Below are 21,703 nucleotides of genomic sequence, written 5' to 3'. Positions count from 1 at the left end.
GTACAGCATGCAAAATAGCCATCATTTCTTTTTCATAAGTAGAGAGGGCTAGATTCTTACCAGAGAGGGCTTTGCTAGTGAACGCAATAGGATGGTCATCTTGCAGAAGAACAGCACCCAATCCATTGCCGCAAGCATCACTCTCAATAGTGAAGGGTTTGGAAAAATCTGGCATCGCGAGAACAGGTGTACTGCACATAGCCTGTTTCAGTTGTTCAAATGCAGTCTCAGCAACAGGGGTCCAGGAGAAGGCATCCTTTTTTAACAGAGCTGTCAATGGTGCTGCAATTTTCCCGTAATCTTTGACAAACTTGCGGTAGTAGCCAGTCAACCCCAAAAAACCCCGAAGGCTCTTGAGAGTTTTAGGATGCGGCCAAGTTTTCATGGCATCTATTTTTGTAGGATCCACCCGCACTCCATGGTGTGCAACAATATGCCCAAGATACTCCACTTCCTCCTGGCCAAACACACATTTAGATAGTTTTGCACAGAGTTGATGATCAGAGAGAAGTTGCAAGACAAGCTCCAGATGATGGAGATGCTCAGCCCAAGTTTTGCTATATATGAGGATATCATCAAAGAAGACCAGAATGAATTTCCGGAGGTATGGTCGAAATATGTTATTCATCACTGCCTGAAATGTTGAAGGAGCATTCGTGAGGCCAAAGGGCATGACTAAAAATTCATAGTGACCATCATGTGTGCGGAAGGCAGTTTTAGGTATATCCTCCTCATTAACCCGAATTTGATGATACCCAGAACGAAGATCTAACTTGGAGAAAAAATGAGCCCCATGAAGTTCATCAAGAAGTTCATCAACAACTGGAATGGGAAACTTGTCCTTTATAGTGAGATGATTAAGTGCTCGGAAATCAATGCAGAGTCGCCATGACCCATCTTTTTTGCGAACAAGCAGAACTGGAGAAGAAAAGGAACTGGTACTAGGGCGAATAATACCTTGCTTCAGTAAGTCACGGACAAGTATCTCGATTTCGGTCTTCTGATGAAATGGGTAGCGGTAGGGCCTGATGTTGGGCGGAACACTGCCAGGAAGGAGCTGAATACGGTGGTCCTCTGGACGAGAAGGAGGTAATCCCACAGGTTCAGCAAATACACCAGAATACTTGTCCAAAATGTGTTGGAGATCGGCAGGAGTGCTAGAGACTGCTGATGGCTGCATCTGAATGGAATGGAGCTGAGCGATGACACCATGTGAATTCTTCTTAAGAAGTTTTTCCATACAGTGTGAACTGATGATGCTGAGAGACCCTGGTTGTAAGCCTTTCAAAGTGTGTTGGTGCCCCTTGGCTGAAAACTGCATCCAAAGTTCAGCAAAATCCCAGAGAATGGGGCCAAGAGTGCGTAACCATTGGGCACCCAAAATCACATCACAGCCACCTAAGGGTAAGGCAAACATGTCAGAGCGCATGTTATAATCTCCAATAGAGAGACGCACATTGCGACATTTCCCTTTACAAGGTAAAGTGCCCCCATTGGCAATCATGACTTCAAAGCTAGAGCAGGGATGGATAAAGCAATCAGCCTGTTTGGCTATTCGTGGATCAATGAAGTTATGAGTGCTACCAGAATCAATGAGTATAGTAAGAGGGATCTTCTTGAAGAAACCCTGGACCCGCATGGTTTGTGGAGTAGTGACTCCTGCCAAAGCATGGACAGATATCTCTGGTGGAGCTTCTGGTGAAGGAGGTTCAGGCTGGTGAGGCTCAACCTCATCATCCACTGTTTCCTGAGCATCTACATATTCTTCCAGTTCCGGTGGAGAATCCACATCCAAGAGATAGAGCTTTTGCTGAACACATCTATGGCCCCGAGACCATTTCTCATCACAATTATAACAAAGCCCTTTGTCTCGCCTGACTCGCATCTCTGTTTCAGACAAGTGCTTGATCGGAGTAGTTCTGGGAGCTGGTATGACTGGAGGGTTGTGAGAACCTGTATTTCTGAATGGAACAAAATTAGATCTGGAGCGTTGTAGAGCACTAATCTTGTCTTTCGCTAACTTAGCCAACCCAAGGGCTTCCATCATTGTAGTAGGTCGAAACATTTTGACTTCTGAGTGAAGTGCATCCTTCAGACCACTGACAAAACAACTACGGAAGAATTCATCAGACAAGCCCTCTGTGTAATTAGCTAATTTTTCAAACTCTGTCTGGTATTCTCTTACAGTGCCTGTTTGACGCAGTTTAGTGAGTGCTCCTGTGAAATCATCAAAGGAACTAGGGCCAAAGCGCTCCAAAATGAGGGTGCACAATTCTCTCCATGTTGGGCCTACATTAGCCTTGATGTACCAACGGAACCATTGAAGAGCTTCATGTTCCAAATGAAAAGATGCAAGGGGGACTTTGTGGTTATCCAAAGTATTATGCAAGCTGAAATACTGCTCTGCCCTATAGATCCATCCAGTCGGATCAGAACCATCGAAGCGTGGAAAATCAAGCTTTGGTCCACGGAAATTGCCAGAAGAGGACCCAGTATCTCCTGAATGGTTTCGGCTCATGGCTGACTGCTGAAAGTTAAGACCCAGAATTTTGTCATCCAGATCTTGAAGTTTGGTTTTGAGGGATGCAATTTCCTCTTCCATGATTTTTGCTCCTGTACGCGTAACAACCATAAAGCAAGGTTTTTTTTTTTTTTTTTTTTTTTTTGGAATGGGTAGAAGATGAGAAACAAAAACTTTTTTAGTTACGACAAACTTGGATTTGGGTAAAACTCATATAGGAAATGGGTGTTCGACGGGTGGTGGGAGACTATCTGGGGACAAGGGAAAAAGAAAAATGAGGGTTTCAAGGGTAGGGAGGCGAAATGAGGCGAACAGTCCAAGAGGGATAAGGGAGCAAAATGAGGAATTGAATCTTGTGGCTCAGTTTGGTGGCGATTGGATGAGAGGTGAAAAAGATAGGGCAAACCCTAAAATTAGATAAATGAGGGATTTAGGGCTTTGATATGTAAAATTTGGGGTTGGGTCGCCAAGGAAGGAAGTATGCGAAATGATATTGCAGACGTTCTGCGGAAGTATGAGCAGAAACAGAAAGCAAACAAGGAAGCTACGACTAAAAAACAGAAAAATTTTTACTCTTTTTTTTTTTTTAAATTTTTAAAATTTTTTTTTTTTAGAACAGTCGACTTAGAAAAATTCACTCACAGACAGAACAACTGAAAAGAGTTATTGCAATAACAAGAGATATTAGAAGTGAGAGGAACCTGAAGGCCACGACAGAAAAAAAATTTGATGTAATTTCCACCCAGCGAGCCCAAGAGAGTGCTCTGATACCAGATGTGAAGAACCTCCTTATAGCAATATCGTGAGAATGCTCGAAATAACAGAATACAAAGTGATAGCAGAACTCAGAATGAATCTACTGATCGCAGGCCACTTCGAGGGGGTAACCTCCTTTGAGCAAGCTCAATACAATAAATTCGTCCGTGCCCATCAAGGGCCTCAACCTATTCTTATATACTGAGTACGATCTAGAAAAGTAATACTACCTATGCATGTGGGATAATAAAATATACTCACGGGACGACTTACAAAGCATATGCGTCCAACAACACTACTCTAACAAAATAAACAGAAGGAACACACAGGTTCCTAACACAAACCACTAGTTTTTTGGTTAAGATACATATCAAAAGATTAGAAATAGAAAGAAAATCAAAATATATCTAATGCGGTTGTTCTTCGGTCCCTTAGACTACTCTAGTTCGTGGACGTCATTTAAAAACATTAATTATTTTTTCCCTACTTTAAAATGAATAAATGAAATATTTGCAATTTTGATATTTCTTTCCATTTCCAATCTTTTATTATAAATCATGTATGACTAAGGTCACACCCCATGCTCCACATGACCAAGAGCTCCACCAAGGAGGAATAATTATTACTAACAACAAATGAATAATAAATAAATTTAACAAAATATTTACAGTATTTTTTTTTTCTCCTTTGGAGCCGCAATTTCTTCACGGCGAGAGCCAGATGGGGAGCCAATTCTCTCTCGGGCGCTCACAGAGGCCGTCAACACTGTATGATCCCCTATAAATAGTCCTACGAGCTCAACTTCCATTTTAGCATGCATTCCTTGTGCTGAAACCCTAGCGCGGAAGGATAAAAGGACGGAGAAAATCATCAAACCCTGCTGAAATTTTCAACACAGGTATTGCTTTCGTTTTTTTCTGTCATTTTTTGAGTGTTTTCGATGTTTTCGACCGACTCATGAGTTTAGCCTGCTGGGGGCCGAAACCAGTTTGCTGGAGATAAAAATTGCAAACCTGTGGTAGGTGTAATTCGATTACCATTTGTTTATTTAGCGTTTTTTAATGTATTTGAGAGGTTGAGTAGAGTTAGATTGCTTAGAACCAAAACACTTTTGTAGAAAGACGGAAGAGAAATATCATAGAACCCTAGGAAAGTCTTTAGCTCGGGATAAGCTTGTTTGTATTCTCGTCATTTTCTTCGTGTTTTTCATTATTTTTACTTGTAGATTGAGTAGACTTAGATTGACGAAGATGAGTTCAAATCGCTCTTCAATTTCGTGTTTTAGGGTTTTGAAAACTTACGCTTTCCGGTTCTTGGAACCCCCGTTCACCGAGAGCAACGGAATTTATTAACTTGGTGGAGAAGCTGTATCTGGTGTGATCATTTTGCCTTTTTTCGATTTTTCGATTTTTGTTGCGTTTTGTAGAAAAAAGGGAGTATAAATTTAGAGAGATTCACGATTGTTGTAGCAAATGTATATCCTTTACTTTTGTCTATTTCATTAAGTTTCTTCAATGTTTTCCTCACAGGATACGTGAGCTGTACTGCGCTATTCCGAATTTTGCAGGCGCAGGTTTTAAATCCCCAGTTTTCAACAACTGTTAGAAGCTATAAACCTTGTAAAATAACAGAAGACTTGCAATTATTGTTCACTGCAGGTATAAGTTAGAACAGGCTTTCTTTTCTTCTTGATATTGTGTTTCTCTAGATTTTTCCTTACTGAGAAAATCAGTGGTATTTGATCCCGTGATTCCATGCAGAAGAGGGTTCTGAAACTTTTACAGTTCATTATTTTAATTTTTAGGTTTTTATATAAGATAAGCCGAAATGGCACGACATTACGAGGATGAGGAAGATGAGGAAGAACCAGAAGAAGAAGAAGAAATGGATGAAGAAGAGGAGGAAGATGAAGATTATGAGGATGTGGGTTCAAGTCGCAAACGCAAGTACAAACGCTCTCAGTTCATTGATGATGTTGCAGAAGAAGATGAAGACGAGGAAGAAGATGAGACACCCAGAAAGAAGAAGAATAGGCGGGCTTTACCATTCATTGATGACACGGCTGTTGTTGCCAGTGATGAAGATGAGGATGAAGAAGAGGGCGAAGAAGGTATTTTTGTTTCTCTTCACTCTTTATCAAATTCAAATGGATGTGTTCTGAAAGGAATTTCAACTTCCTTTAGCTCAAATATTAAATTGACATGTAGGACCAATGAGACTATTAATTTGTTGAGGAGGGTGATTTAATGGGTGTTCAATTAATGAATGAGAAAAATATGAAATATAATTAATGAATCTTAATGAATGAGAAAAATATGAAATATGATGAATAAACTATAATGAAAGAGAAAAATATGAAATATTATTATAGAAATATGTATGTTGATGCAGGATGCTTTGCGTCTTTCAATTGAATGCTAACTACAAAATTCAGACTTTTTGGTGTTTGGGAGTAATTGCTTAAGGATTGGTGCTGTGAATCATTCTTAACATAAATTGTCTACAACTTATAATTTTAATGTGCATTTATTTGATTTTTGTTTTTTAAATGGTGTTTGTTTATTTTCTTTTGGGGATGAATCTTTTCCTCCTCAAGCAAATGATGTAAATGAGATAGATTGCCATAGTTTTCATTTTTCCATTTTTTCCCTTTTTAGTAACATGAGATGAATATCTTTATATATTTTTGATTGGTAATATTAGTTTATTTTATTGATTACCAGAAAAGTACATAAGCATTTTGCGGTAAGAAGTATTGTTCAATCCTAACCATCACCAAAATAGTCCAGAACCTTCACCCATCACATCATCAGCCCAAAACCACCACTAAAGTATGTATTACAGGTGTTCATGCTCGATCGGCTTTTTAAGCATTAAAAAAAAAATCTTCTCAGTAATTTAACCTATCTACTAACTATACCCAAAAACCTCGAGTAAGTTTAACAGTCATTTAGAAACAACTCAAAAAACAGCAGTGAAATAATGGCACCTTGTTATTGCTATTTTTGCATGTGTTTTCTAGTTGCCAACCCACACCCCAACTCCCTCTCCACTTCCTGGACTAAGCTCCTTGGGCCTTTCTGACCCCAGGTCTCTATCTCTGTGATTGCTTCTTTGGCACCTGCATTTCTACCAACCCTGCTCTGGCTTTCATCTCCTCCAATTCCGTTTCTACTTCCATCAAATCCAGAAATGACTTCAACACCTCGCACTTTGCCTCGTCTGTTCACAGCTCTTTAAATCTCCCCTTTAATCCACATATAAAGGGGATGTACCCACTGCCACCTTCATCTTCCGACTTTTCTATGTCTTCACTAATGTCCATTTCTTTTCCAGGGACCGCCCACTTGAGAATTGAGTCCATTCCCACCAAGAATTCTGCATTCACAATTGCCTCCATGACTTGCTTCACAGTTGCATGTGGTTTCCCAAGCTCCAAGCCCCATGCCAAAATCATGGGGTAAACGTCTATGTTGGTGCGGTATTGATTCCTCAATTGATAAAAAATTGTTCTCAAAATCAATTGCACACATATTTACCAGTCTTTCTCATGGCTTCTAGCTGATTATTAGTCACAGGGCCAAAAAAGGGTTATTTCTGTTTGTCGCCCTCATGCTAAATGTAGTTTCCATTCTTTCATCTGTCAAAAACAGCTCCCTTCACAACTTCCAAGACCTCTGCTCACACTTGACTTCGTCTGCTTCAGTGAAAATAAACCCATCTAAAGGAGATTTATCGAGTCTTTTGAACGCTCCCAAAAAAATAAGGTGTCATTCCATTCATTCCACTGTCCAATCTGCTACCTTTAGTTTTTGTAATCATCTACTTGTATGCCGTCACCAGAGCATCCCCAACTTATTTAATGTACCTTACAGAAAAGCCTAGATAACTACATCGTCACCTGATAATGATCAAATGTTGTCAATCCTAATTTCATCGTTCCTTTCAAATGCTAAAGCCCAATTTGACAGTCTATCAGCTTCTTTATTTCCTGCTCCTTTTACTTGAGTTATTTTAAAATCATCTAAAGCAATTAACTCCTCTGTTATAAGATTGATGTAGTTTTGGAGGTGCCAAGCTTCTGTCTATCGTTTAATAATTGGGTGGATAATGATGAGCAAGTCCCCTTCCACATGCAACTTTGTAACATCCATCTTCTTTGCCACCCTTATGGCTCTGTAAGGGCTGTTGAGGCTTCTTCCACATTGCTAGTGCCATTGGCTAATTTCTGTCCTCCAATTTCCATGGTGTTATGATTGCAGTGCCGAATTATAAATCCTGCTCCAGATGGGCTGGGCTTACCTTTTGATGCCCCATCAAACTTTACTTTCTGCCACCCTTCTTTTGGTTTTGCCCATTCTACCACCTCAGGTCCTTCGGTACTGGGTTAACCCAGCAAATCCTATTAGAAGGCGAGATGAATATCCCTATTACTCTCTATTAGATTTCTTAATTTTAGGAGGATGTCTTAGGATGCAGGATATACGTTTTGAGTGATATTTCTTATGTTTATAAAATGGGGGGTCATTTTTTTTCAATTTGAAATCACACCCCTCTTTTACCAAAAAAGAAAAAAAGAAAATCATATTCAAGATGCCTAAAATTCCAATTTATATTGGCAAATTGGGTACAATGAATGCTTGGATCCAAATGCACAGGGTATTTCTTTTCCAACATTCCAAACCTCACTATTGGGCTCATCAGGGGGGAAACAGTATAGCATTATAGCAACAACTATGCAGTTGGTTCTGCATTGGGAAAACATTTTTGATGTTTGAGATTGGAGAATACAATTATATTGCATAATTTGGATGGTTTTTTGAATTGTTTGTGTCATTTGAGATCCATTAAATTGTAAGTTAACCTCTGTTTCCCAATCAGATAAGCCCCTGTGGTGAAGTTGTACAATAGAACTTGTAACTCAAAGCCTTTATTATCCGAGATTTTTTTTTACCATTTAGATTAGCAGCTAGTGTGAAACATGTACCTGAAACTTCCAACGTTTTCCCCATGATTAGGAAAAACATTTTTTTTTTGCACCAGAAATACTATGAATTTGGTATGTTTGCCTGGTCTAGTCAATGTAAATGGGAAAAAATGGTTGCCAGCTTCTGTGGTATTCTGGGTACCTCGGCAATAATAGAGCTTTAGCTCAGGTGAAACCGGTCTTAGAATTCTCATTTGGAGTTATTTGGAAAACATAAATCCAATGTCTTTGAACAAAAAGTTGCCCCATTTTTCCATTGCTTGCTCATAGTTAGCCCCAGAGGGACGACTTTACAAATGAACACAAGTAAAGTGATCCATACAACTTACCTGAATATGACCAAAATGAGAAATCTGGATTTCATATTTTCACAGGCAAAATAGTTTTAGACAGATTAAGTGGGAATTAAACACTTTAAGTCTTTATGGCATTCCTAAGATTTTTCCTTTTGCTTGTGTAGCTCCACGTCCTCTTCTCTGTAGAGTGAATACCTCTCAGTATTTTTCATTTAACCTTATTTTTTATTTATTTCCTTTTTAAAATTGTGACTTACAGAGTAGATTTGACTGCATCTAAACACTATTTGGTGTGTGCAGATTTTTTCTTTTTGCTTTTGTAGCTTCGTGCTCTCTGAAGAATAAAGATTTAACAGCTGTTTCCATAAAATATTTTTTGTTGTTTTCATTCTTTTAACTTTTTATTGTTTTTAAGCTCATTTATATCATATGTTAGCTTTTCATCAGGCTTATCATTTAATGAATTCATATTTTAATATTTTGTTTTTCAGAGCATATTTTGATGTCATCTATAATCTTGTTTCTCGAAAGAGGGGAAAAAAACACTCCACAAATTATCTAGAAATTTTGGTTCTTTTAATGATGCTAACCAAATGTTTGCCTTTGTTGTGCTTTGATTGTATTGCAACAGTAAGAATTAAAAGCAGATAATAGAGGTCCAAATTTATCTGTAATTTTCACTACAACTATTGGGAAAAATCTGTTAGGGGCGAACAACCCAGTTAGTTGCAGTGATTTCTCTTCTACACGAGTGTGTTCCTCAAATAGACTAGTAGATGTCTTTGTCAAGCCTATAACTTCGATTTCTACTTCTAAGAGATGTCATTTTTTGATTCTCCTCCTATTTTTAAAACCCTAACAGGCTCCCTTATATGACTGCTACTGCTAGAACATCCTTCTTGTGTATTAGAGGGATATCCTAATGGAATTGGACTTGGACAACTCAACTGTTTCCTTGACATTTTAGTTGGGTCAGAATTGCAGTTGGAGGTTTCGACCCTGCAAATGGGGTTTCTATTTCTGTTGCCAATCTTTTCCTGCATGCACTCTTCTGAATTGTTTCCCTTTGTGGATGATGATGATTTTATACCAGAAATGAAGTTAAGTAGCACAAATAGATAGTGAATGCAAAACACAGTTATTACCCTGGGAAAACTCTTCAACTTGAGAGAGAACAACCCAGTCACAAAATCTCACTTTTATTTTGCTCAATCAAAAAATATTACTTTATTAATGAATATTCAGAACTCTGATTAAAGTTAACACAACTAAACTAGCTCCACTGAAGCAAAAAAAATCATAGCGTTTAAGTATTTGCAGACAATAAAGAAATACTGCATACATACAATCATGTCAGAAGCAAAGAATATCAAAACAGTGATTGTAATGTCTCCATTCGAATACCCACCAGACTAAATGAACTTCTCTTCTAGATGAAGAGTTGGACACTTCATATTTAGACTCTTCATTGGCTTGATACAAGTTTTTAGAGCTTTTGCCATGCATCCACTGACTCTTCACTGTCTTGAACTGCTGACGATACAATCTCTCAAGACATTACAAAGAAAGCATCTGCTGATCTAGAAATTCTAATGGATGTTTGTGTTGATTCAACTTCCCAGCACATGAAACAACACCATATTACAGAGACTGCTACACCAGTCATTTATTTAATTTGAATTTTGCAGGGAAAGATATCTTTGCAGCTATATCATCAACACTTCCTCTTATTAGCTAGGGAGGTATCTCTCCAATATCCATATTATGGAGTCTCAACATGGCACCCACAATGGCTGCACCCATTTATGGAAAATAGTCTATCACAAAATGTCTCAACATGATAATGTCATGGAGTCACTCAACATGACATACACCATGGCTACTCCCATTGTTGAAAGAAGCATATACGCAAGTGCTCATCATGGGGTCACTTAATGTGATGTTGTCCTGGAGTCTCTCAACTTGATGTCCATTGTGGCTACTCCCACGAGTGGAAAGAGTTACATCTCTCAAGAGCTTTCACCTCACATTTCTCCATCTTAGAGAAATATGCATCTTAGCACATTGTAAGGGTCACTGATGCTGAGACTGTATCTCAACAAGAGCACCATTCTCCACAACACCAAGCTTGCCTCAAAAAAATGCAAATTTCACTTGAGAGAGAGGCTTGGTGAGAATGTCGGTTTTTGTTCATCAGTGCAAATATATTTGAGCTGAATTGCTTTTTTCAGCACTATGTCTCTGATATAATGATATTTGATCACCACTTGTTTTGTTCTATCATGAAATCTTGGACTGAAAGAGAGCTTCAGACAACGTTTATTACCACAAAAAAAATCACTATAGGCTCCAATGTTTGACCAAACAATCATACAAGAAGCGAAGCCATATTGCTTCTTGAGTAGCTACACAAGCTGAAATGTATTCAATTTCAGCTGTGCTTTGGCCCATACATGACTGTTTCCTGCTGCACCAAGAAAATCAGGGCAAACCCTAAGTTGAAACAACATCTAGAGGTGCTTTTCCTATTAGATGCACTCTCAACCCAATCAAAATCAGAAAAGCCTTACTTTAGATCTTCATTGGAAGTATATCTCAAGCCATATCCCACTGTGCTACACAAGTATCTTGAGATATGCTTGGTTGCAACTAGATGAATTTGTCTTGACTCACATATGAACTGACTGAGAGCGCTTACTGCATAAAAAGTATTTGGTCTAGTACTAAATACATCACAGACTCAATTAGTTGTCTGTATATGGTGGGATTTACAAAATCTGAATTAGCTGCAACATCACCTAACTTCTTTAAATTTGTTTCCATGGGTGTTGACATGGGTTTCACAATCACAAAATATCGATGGTGTATTTCCCTTAGCAAAGGATAAGTTCATTGGGTATTTACCACACTTCTAGTCCTAGTAAGTAATGAATAAGAACAAGATCCTTCATCTCAAACCCGAAGGTTATATCTTTCTTGCATTTGAGAACAAGACTATCTTCTCTTGTAAGAAATTAATCATCACCATAAAGAATCAATATTAAAGCCTTACCATTAACTACCTTGAAGTAAAGATTTGAATTTACATCAATTGTGGCAAATCCCAAGCACTAATGGTTTGACATCCTGTGGGAGCTGTTCTTTCTTTGAACTAGGTGTTTAGGTGTGCTGTTTACCTTGTTTGTTGTTCACCATTCTTGCTTTTGCAAGAGTGAGCAGCTAAAAGGAGAGAAGTAGAAATGTAAATAAAAACTAGCAGTTGCATGCTTTTGTACATGCAACGAGTGCGCCTATAGGAGATGAGATTTAAGAGAAAAATGTAGAATGAACATTAAATAATGTAAATATAAGTTTTTTTAAAATGAAAATACAAAAATAAAAAAGTTGAAGATTAAAACATAGATATCAAATTTACAATATTTAAGAAATTTGAATATTGCTTAAGAAACGTGTTCAATAATTTCAATATTTTACAATTAAATTCAATTTATCAAATATAAAAAAATTAATCATTTAAAAAAAACCCCATCAGAAAATTTATAATGAAAAATTAATAAGAGAAATACAAAAAAAAATAATATGAAAAATAGCGACATCTTTAACAAATATTCTATTGACTAAATAAATTATAGAATTTGAAAAAACAATATTTAAAGAAAAAACTAAACTAATATAAAAAAAATTTGAAAACTTAAACCTAAAACAATTTAAAAAATCAAAAGTTTAATAAATAGAGATCTCAACATAATCTAATGTGGAAATCACAAGTAATTATTTTTTAAATATATAAGAAAAGAAAAACAATAGTTAAAAGTGGATATTTAAATTATAATCTTATGTGAACAAATTAGATTATTAATAATTTTGAAATTTAAATAATATAATATTTACTAAAATCTTTTAAATAGATTAATAAATATTGTTTATTTAAATTAAATTTATCAAATATGAAAAAAAATCATTTAAAAAATCCATAAAAAAAAAGTTAATAAGAGAAATACAAAAAAAAAAATGTTTAATAAATATTCTATTGACTTAATAAATTATAGAAACTAAAAAATAATATTTAAAATAAAATTAAACTAATATAAAAGAAATTAAAATAATTTAAAATCTAAATCAATTTAAAAAATTAAAAGTTAATCGAATAGATCACAACATGAGCTAATGTGGAGATCACAACTAATAAATAGTTGATGGGAAAAATCTTTACACAATCTAATCCAGAAACTAAGTACCATAAGAAAAACAATAGTTAAAAGTGGAGATAACAAATAGTAAATATCAAAACAAGAGTTAAAAGTGGAGGGAGATAAAAACTGGCCGGTAAATAATTAATGGGAAGGATTATCAATTTTACGGCTGAACTCTTGCAAATTTTCCGTCAAAAATTTAATTTCCAGGAACAAAGTTCCCACAAATAGCCTATCAACTAAAATATAAAATAAAATAAATAAAATAAGTCAAAAATTAAAACATAAAAGACAACTTAAAGTATAACATAATTTTAAATTTAGTTAAGTTTAATGAATGGTCAAAAGGCATGAAATGAATAGTTGCAACTTCTAAAATGATGAGATAGAAAAGGGAGAAGAGAACTTCACTTAAAAGGGGATAGGTAAGAAGAAAGAACAAGGGGAGCTTGTGAATCAAGGTAGGATTAATAAAAGATGAAAGGTATGGGGAGTAAATAAGGAAGTGACTCTTTTTAGGGGCATAAATTATAAATGTTTGTCCTTTTTCAAAGGGTGCTACTTGTGAAAGGTTGTGACTCTTTCAAAGTGCTGAAATTGTCAAGGTTTGTGCTCTTTCAAAGGGTTTCATTTGTGAATGGCTGTGGCTCTTGCCAAAGGGCAGACATGATGAAGAGGTACGACCACATCCCTCACATTGGGAGATACAAGGGAAAGAAGGTTTCATTTGAGTGAGACCATCAAAAGAGATAATTTTGGAAAATATTTTTTTACTCTCAAAGAGCAGCAACATAAGGTGGTGCCTCAAGACTCGTGGAAAGTGGTGATTTGAAACTCAAAACTCGTGGAAAGTGGCGACCCTTTCACAAATGAAGTGTAAAAATGATCATGCCAATCATTTATGGATTACTTATGAATCCACAAAAACTATTATCACTTATAAAATCAAGCAAGCAATCATTCAGCAATCCACTCTATCAAATCAGCATTCATTCCAATATCATTCACTAATATGTCAAACCATAATTCAATCGATAAATCATTCATACAAATATCAATCATTCAACAACAATCAAACGTTCAAATTCTGATTTGAGTAGAACTTAGAAAAAGCACATCAATCTGAAATGCTAAGTAATGTGATTGGTATGCAATATTATTATATTAACTATTTATTTATGAATATGGTAGGAAGATATAATAGAAACAATCTTCCCTCATTAAGTACACCATTCAAATTTGGTTTGCTTGTGACCCACTTGGAGGCTCATTCTGTGCCCTTGGGCTTGGTTGAGGAAGATAGTCTCATGTGTCTAAACAAGAAGTATAAGATCAGTAATTTTTCCTTCAATTTTTATAAAGCAATAAGAAATTGGCAAGAAAACATAATAGGGAGATGTAGGAGTACGAGTTTACTCAATTAAGTATACCACCTATTGAATTGGATTGCTTGTGGACCAAGGGGTCAAATTGACTTGCTTGGTTGTTTGTGTTGGAGATTGTAACTGCGATAGAGATCTTTGTCTCTAGAAATATGGACATTATTATCGTTATGATCACCTTCTGTTGAAGAGGATACTTATGATTAAATTTTAATATTAAATATAAAGTCTTGTGTCATTCAACACGTGTATAGGCATGGAAATACAATCGTGAGTAATAAAGAGTCTAGTCTTGGAAATTGAAGAGACATTCGGTTAGAATGCGAAGAGTATGTCGTTATGTTATATATATTGCTTCAAATGAAAGGCACTTTACACTTGAATTTATTATCAATAAAATGATCTTTTCTCATGTGGCTAAGTTTTCCCCTTCATTCTATAAGGGTTTTCCTAGGATAATCTTGTGTGTCTCGTGTATCTTTTTGGGTCTTTCGTATTGCAGTTTATTTCTGTTTTTGGGTTAAATCCAACATGGTATCAGAGCGAAGTTATGCTCACTGATAAATTTTCTCTTGTTGCATTATGAGTATTTCAAGATTATGAACGATAGTTTTGTGGTTTTATATCCTTGTTATCATCTATGATACAGATGCTTTGGTAGTTTTAGTAAGAAATGTCTTTGTAACATTGCATATAAGGCATGCTCCATTGATACCTGCTGCAACAAGTTATCGACAAATGTGGGTCTTATTCCAAAGCATCGCTAAATAAAATAATGGATCTACTTCTTACCTCGACTGTCTCTACCAAGTCTTATTTTGCAAGTATATTGTGTGGTGTTTTAGCTCAACAATGTTTTGTCAAAATCGTAGTATATTTTGGTTCAACATATAATATTGGTTGAGGCCTTGTTCCGTACGCATTCAACTTGGCTCAGCTTGTTTCTTGCCATTCTTTTCACCATTTCTTATGTATTGAGAGTCTTTGTGTTCTTCATTTCTTGTGTAACGTCTAGTGGTCAAAAAAAAAATATTATCGCTACTTTAGAAATGTTCAAAGAGCTAATTAGTTCGAAAGCAATGGAAGATATGTGGCGATTTTTGACTTGGCTCAATCAACTTTTGCAGTTGTGTGTAGAGATCATGCGACTTTGAGAAGGATTTTAGTGGCCCTCAAGTCAGCAAAATCCTTGGAGATGTCTTGTAATCGCATTGGACAAGCCCAAATGGACCTGAGGAGATTCTCATAAGTTTGGTTTTTCATTGATGTGTCTGTGTCGGAAGGCACTGGGAAATCTTATTCATTCCGCTATCAAACATTAATATTATTCATATTTGAAGACATGCCTAATATACGTTTTCTTTATCCTATCAATATTCATTGTTTCGAAGGTGAAGGTTGATACATGATGAGTAACTGATGAGATCTTGTTACAACAAGTTTTCTTTTACTTGCCTTTCGTGTCATCTTGTATTGTCAAGCATCATCTTTAACTTTCACATTTTCATTGGTTAAAGCAAAGGAGTTTGTAACAGCAATTTGTTGCCATCCTCTTATAACGTTCATTTGCCATTTTGTGTCACATCATTTTACATGCGTATTTGATCTTGTTACACACATATGCTTTGGGTGAGCTCTATCATGTGCAAGCATGTGTTAAGTGCATCATGTAATGACTTCATGAGAAGCTTCCAATCGATTTTTTGGCACAATATAACTGTTTGGTTTTCAAGCACAAGAGTTTGGAGTTCATGCAATACCAATCAAAGGAGTGTGATGATTATTTCTGGATTGATTTTCCACCATTACTCTTCTTGCCTCTAAAGTCTCGCTTGTTTGGAAGGAAAAGATTGACTTTTGGGCATCAAGTAGATCCACCTTAGGAGATGAAAAGAGATCCAATTTGAAAACAATCGAGTTGGTGAAGCAGGAGAGGAACTTTGTCGGTGTTTAGAGCAAATCATAAGAAATCATTCTCTCAAATTAGACATATTCTTCTGACTGCGAGCAAATTTCTACACAGAAAGAGGCTAACAAAAGTTCTTAGAATAGCAAAGGATATTGGCAGGTTGTTGTGGTTTTGATGTTGCTCAAAGCTTAATCCTTATTCATTAGTTTCATTTTTCTTGATTGATGCTGTGTTTGTGTCATGACATCGGTGAAAGTAATTCCAAGAGGGCTTAAGGTGTGTCTTTTAAAAGATATGTGTAAAGCAAATGCACATTTCATCTATTTGTTCTGCTTTTGGAGATTAAGTATTATAGTTTTTCCATTATGCATTTTGGTTCATAATGGTGTGTAGAGGCATAAATTAATCTCTTTCGTGTGTGCGGTGATTATTAATAACCTTTGTTGGTTGCAAGATGCAACTAGAAGCAATAAAGTTAAGGATGTTGATTTAGAGGGTAAGGGAGATGTTTTAGCTCTAGAGGGAGTTTTCATCTACTTGTGATGATCAAAATTGTTTATGTTAAGAGGGGTCATTTTGAATCTCCACCATTAATACATATGCTGTTAATATCTTGGTATTATAGATTTTGAGACTCTTGTTGGAATAGAGTTTCAGCTGTGATTTTATGTCTTAAACAAACTATAGGTATGGTTAACTTTGAGACTTAAATGGAACTAAGTTTTGTTTTTGTTATTTGTATTTCTGTTCTTTTGTGAATAACTAAGATTGTAAGAATCAACTATGATAACTCTTTCACTTTGGGAAGTGAACATCATGTTGAGAGTCCATGATGAGATTTTGAGAGTCTTGTTGGAAAAGAGTTTCAGCTGTGATTTTATGTGTTAAACAAACTAGGTATGGTTAACTTTGAGACTTAAATGGAACTAAGTTTTGTTTTTGTTATGTGTATTTCTATTCTTTTGTGAATAACTAAGATTGTAAGAATCAACTATGATAACTCTTTCACTCTGGGAAGTGAACATCATGTTGAGAGTCCATGATGACATCGCGTTGAGAGAATCTGTGCTAGGAGTTGGATGTCATGTTGAGAGAGTCCGTGATTAAAGACTTAGTTGTAATTCTTACAAGGTCATCATGTTGAGTGATTCCATGATTTTTGTAGTGAATGAATTATTCTGGTTATTATGTTGAGTGATTCCATTATAATAAGTAATTGTTATAGGTCTATCATGTTGAGTGATGCCATGATTATTAACAATGAGTAAATTGTTCTCTTAGTGTGATAATAACATCATGATGAAAGTTAGTTGTGTTTCTTGTAGGGTTTTCATGTTGAGTGATTCCATGAATTTTATCTATGTGATTAGATATAATGATTGATATTTTGGTTGTAGCCTTGTGTGACTCTTTAGCTAAAGATCTATTTGTGGCTAAGAGAGAGTGTTGGAGATTGTAGCTGCGATAGAGATCTGTATCTATAGAATTATGGACATCAGCTGCGATATAGGTCTTTATCTCTAGAAATATGGACATTATTATTTTTATGATCACCTTTAGCTGAAGAGGATACTTATGATTGAATTCTAATACTAAATATGAAGTCACGTGTCTTTCAACATGCGTGAAGGCATGGAAATGCGAAGAGCTGTATTTGTCATAGAGAGTTATGTTTTGGAAATCGAAGAGACCTTTAGTTAGAATGTGAAGAGTTTGTCTTTATGTTATATATATCGCTTCAAGGGAAAGGCATTGTACACTTGAATTTATTATTAATAAAATGATTTTTTGTCATGTTGTTGGGTTTTTCCCTTCATTCTAAAAGGATTTTCCCAGGATAATCTTGTTGTTTGTCTTGTATCTTTTTGGGTCTTCCTTATGGCGGTTTATCTTTGTTTTTGGGTTAAATCCAACAATTTGGAGCATTTGGGCTTTAGATATTAAGGACAATTTCCTAGAAGCATAATGTGCTTTCCCCTCACGTTTCTAATATGGTCTGTTCTTAGGACAATGCTATAGTATACATGTTTACGATAGGAATCTTCATTATCATTTGTCATGACCCTCATTTGAAACCCTAATTATGATGTCCCCTTTTTATTGGTATTAGTATATGTTATAAGAAATACTAGGAAGTGTACTTGTAGTAGTAGTAATAGCCAATTTTGCACACTTACAAAGTCCAAATGTAAATTGGATTCTGACATTTTTGTTGTTATTTTATGCAACTTAACCACCTATAGCTAGTAACACATGTTATGGAATCCATTATATGTAGAAGGGTAAAAAAGGTGGTCATTTTAAAGTATCACTTGATACACGACCACTATTGTGTCATTACACATTTGGGGGACAACCAATTTTTAAAAAAATACCCAATTATATATTAAAATAATGCTTGATTCTGTGTGGTCTGTCATGTAGGTCCACTTGGTGCAATTTAATATTCCTTCTTCCTTTTATCTTCACTCTTAGCAACTTGGGTGTTTTTTGTAAGTAACTCCTTGTGTGTTGTTGTTGGATTCCACCATTGATTATGTTAATGTTGTGACCAGGAAAACAACAGTAAGTAGAGAAAGAAGGCACAAAATATACAATAAATTATCATGGGAAAACCCTTCCACTTGAAGGGAAAAGCCCAGCCACACCAGCAAAATATCTTTTTAATTGATATAAAAATGTTCAAGTACAATGCTTTTTGCTTGATGCTATACATACATTCATATATATATGAGAGAGAGAGAGAGAGAGAGAGAGAGAGAGAGTGTCTTCGTTACCCAATTGAAGGTCTCTTCATTTTCCAAACAAAAGAACTTCAAATTTACATACGTATGCCTCTTTGCATGTCACACGACACATGTCTTTATACGATATTATTTCAAATATTATTACAAATGTCTTCTTCAGCTAAAGATGACCATAACAACCATAACACAATTTCATAAAATCAGAGATAAAGATCTCTATTACAGCTACAATCTTCAATACTCCCCCTTAGCAAGAGAGAGAGATCTTTAGTATGGCATGCTTACACATCTCCAACCAAAGATGTCAATATCACATATATTCTCATAAACACATATTATCTCAGCATAACATAATTTACCATAATTACTTCATAAGTACATAAAATTAAAGTCGTGGAGTCACACACATGACTTCCACCATTCCTACTTGCAGTACCTATCGAATAGGGTGGAGCAAGGGATTTCACCTCAAACCTCTCCCAAAGAAGAATGCATTTCCACCATACCTAGTCACAGAAACTGGTCCACCAGATCTACTCGCAGAGGGCTGAAAAAGGGCTTTCACCTCAAACTTTTCCCAGAGAAGAATGCATTTCCACCATGCTTACTTGAAGAGGGTGGTCCACCATACCTTCCCGTAGAGGAGTTGAACGAGGGTTTTCACCTCAAACTTCTTCCAAAGAAGAATGCGTTAACAATATGAATTAGAATGGCTGAGATTCTCACTCAACAAAGTCTTCCTCTCAAGATATCGCCACATTTAGATAAAAAGCTTGCAAAGAATTAGACATCTCCCTTTGTCACGTAACCTCCCTTTGAAGCTGAAAAATCTCCTCTAGATATTTTTTGTATATAATTTTCCTCTTTTATGAAGATATGCAACATCAATTTAGTTCAAGACTGCAAGAAGCATCTGCATCATATAATCTCTCATCATCCCATTGCTTCTTGTTACATCTTGTAGCCAAGAGAGATGAATAAAATCAACCTATCATAAAGAGATATATAGAGATCAATACTAAAAAGTAAACACTATTAACAAAAAATCATAATCATAGAATACTTATCTCTTTAAAATAGACTTCCATGTAAGTCTAGGAGAGATGACGCCAAATCATCATTGAAGTGAGATCCTCACATTAAACTATTCAGGTTTTTGAAACAAGTTGCATGTAGTGGTTATAAACAATAATCTCATTATACTTAATTCTAGGTTATTTATTTGCAATCTTGTAACATGATTCTAAGAAAGAGTCCTTTTACAAGCTTCATGATATTGGCCTTGTGGATTGTAGTCACTGTTTTTTGATTGTTGAGACATGCATACTCAAATGCATGGTTTGCAATCCCCTCTGAACAAAACTTTGTTATCAGCTCGAGGCTCTCGATGACGTTGAGAACTACCTTGTGTTTAAGACTAGAGTACTCCCCCTCTGTATTTTGCCTTATGACGACAATGCCAACATGGTCGCGATGAGTTGGAAGGCCAGGGAGTGTGAAGTCGTGGACAAGTGAGGTATAGAGGTCTAACTCCTTCTACAACTGTACATGCAGAGAGCTCATGCCACCACCAATGGGTGTGGCTTGGTCACCCTTCAAACACACCTTGTTTTTGCGGACGGAATTGATGACTTTCAAGGGCACGTTGGTCATGTTGCCACTCACACGGAATGTCTTGAAAAAGATTGAATCGTGCATGGGCCTCTATTACCTATTGCGCCGCTCCTGTCACAAGGGAGCCTGTGCCTTCCCTTGACATCATCACATCTTGTGCTTCCCTGTCCCTTGGTTGTGGTATGTATGTTATGCCCCTCCATTCCACCTCCACAACTCCTTCAGTCTCATTGCTCCACACCTGATCTTCTACTTCTTCTGAGCCCAATTGCTCCAAAAACTAATAGTTTTATTTACACCCAATGCGCCATCACTCTAGAAATTTAGATATATGTTTTAAAACTTTGAATATCTCTTGTTGAGAAATATCTATCATCATTACCCACTCTTTCTACTTATCAACCATTATCTTATACGATGCCAGAAAGAATGTGAAATTTGTCGCCATGGAAGAGGTTATTCCCATTTCTGCCTCCCTATCAAACACTAATCTTGCTCCTGCACTAGATCTGCCTTCAAACCTTAGCCTGTTTAGTTAATGGCCTGCCTTGCTTCCTTCCAAGTTTGACTCGATCCTGCAGAAGCCTTCCAAGATGTGCGTGATCATGCACTCACTTCCCAAAAGAGTAAAACACGACACACATCACCATATTTCACTTAGAATGCTAGAATTCACCACTTAACACCAAAAGGCATATCATGCCGTTTGGAAGCTATGGATAGCTAAATTTTAGTGCACAAGAAATATATTTGTGGTAGAGCTCCGTAACAATGTAACTACCGACAAAGATTTCACTATTGGCATGTAGTAATCCACGGAAATATCTCTACTCAGATATAGTTGACAATGAAGTATTTAGTTCTGGTACCATCAATGAATATAGCGGATAGGAATATTTCCCTAATACACACTCGAAGCCTTTGGAAGGCCGATTAGATTAATCTCAAACTCCAATAATATTCATGACAGATGATTTCAACACATTACATAACTGCAATATACCAGCCAAATAATATATAGCAGAAATATGGAAGCAACACTTTCAATACAACATAGGGATATGTCAGCTCTATAGGAGATCCTTAGCAAATACAATAATCAATGAAATTTTGACTCCACTAATGTTATGAACAAAACAAATTATGCTCATGCCATACTTGACGATAAAGCTGTAAGAGAGAGTTAGGCCTCCATTAAACAAATAATAATACTCAGCTTATATTTTAATCGCCTAATTACAGCCACAAATAGTAATACTCAGAAAATTATAAACCTATGTTCTCTCAAGTTTGCGGGA

The 21,703-nt window shown here is 36.1% G+C and overlaps 1 protein-coding gene and 1 pseudogene across 6 annotated transcripts in view; one reads left to right on the top strand and one right to left on the bottom strand.

Moving 5' to 3' along the window:
- Positions 1 to 3,857: 3,857 nt before the first annotated feature.
- GTA2 (global transcription factor group A2) overlaps positions 3,858 to 21,703 on the top strand; it is a 33,010-nt gene continuing 15,164 nt past the window's right edge. The window contains exons 1-4 of one of the 6 annotated variants that reach the window (XM_089820773.1): positions 3,932 to 4,175; positions 4,563 to 4,651; positions 4,807 to 4,935; positions 5,062 to 5,387. In XM_089820773.1, the coding sequence (XP_089676899.1) occupies positions 5,105 to 5,387 (283 nt within the window). In that variant the 5' untranslated portion in view covers positions 3,932 to 4,175; positions 4,563 to 4,651; positions 4,807 to 4,935; positions 5,062 to 5,104. Of the gene's footprint in view, positions 4,176 to 4,562; positions 4,652 to 4,806; positions 4,936 to 5,061; positions 5,388 to 21,703 lie in introns of all 6 variants that reach the window. The other 5 variants (XM_089820766.1, XM_089820782.1, XM_089820802.1 and 2 more) reach the window with 5 other exon arrangements.
- Positions 19,816 to 20,645, bottom strand: LOC149576927 (isocitrate dehydrogenase [NAD] regulatory subunit 1, mitochondrial pseudogene; annotated as a pseudogene).

Source organism: Cupressus sempervirens, chromosome 1 (assembly GCF_028749045.1).
Source record: "Cupressus sempervirens isolate cs-2001-9-10 chromosome 1, ASM2874904v1, whole genome shotgun sequence".
NCBI classification, from domain to species: Eukaryota; Viridiplantae; Streptophyta; class Pinopsida; order Cupressales; family Cupressaceae; genus Cupressus; species Cupressus sempervirens.
Note: the sequence above shows the minus strand (reverse complement) of the source record. Positions and strands in the feature narration are given on the sequence as shown.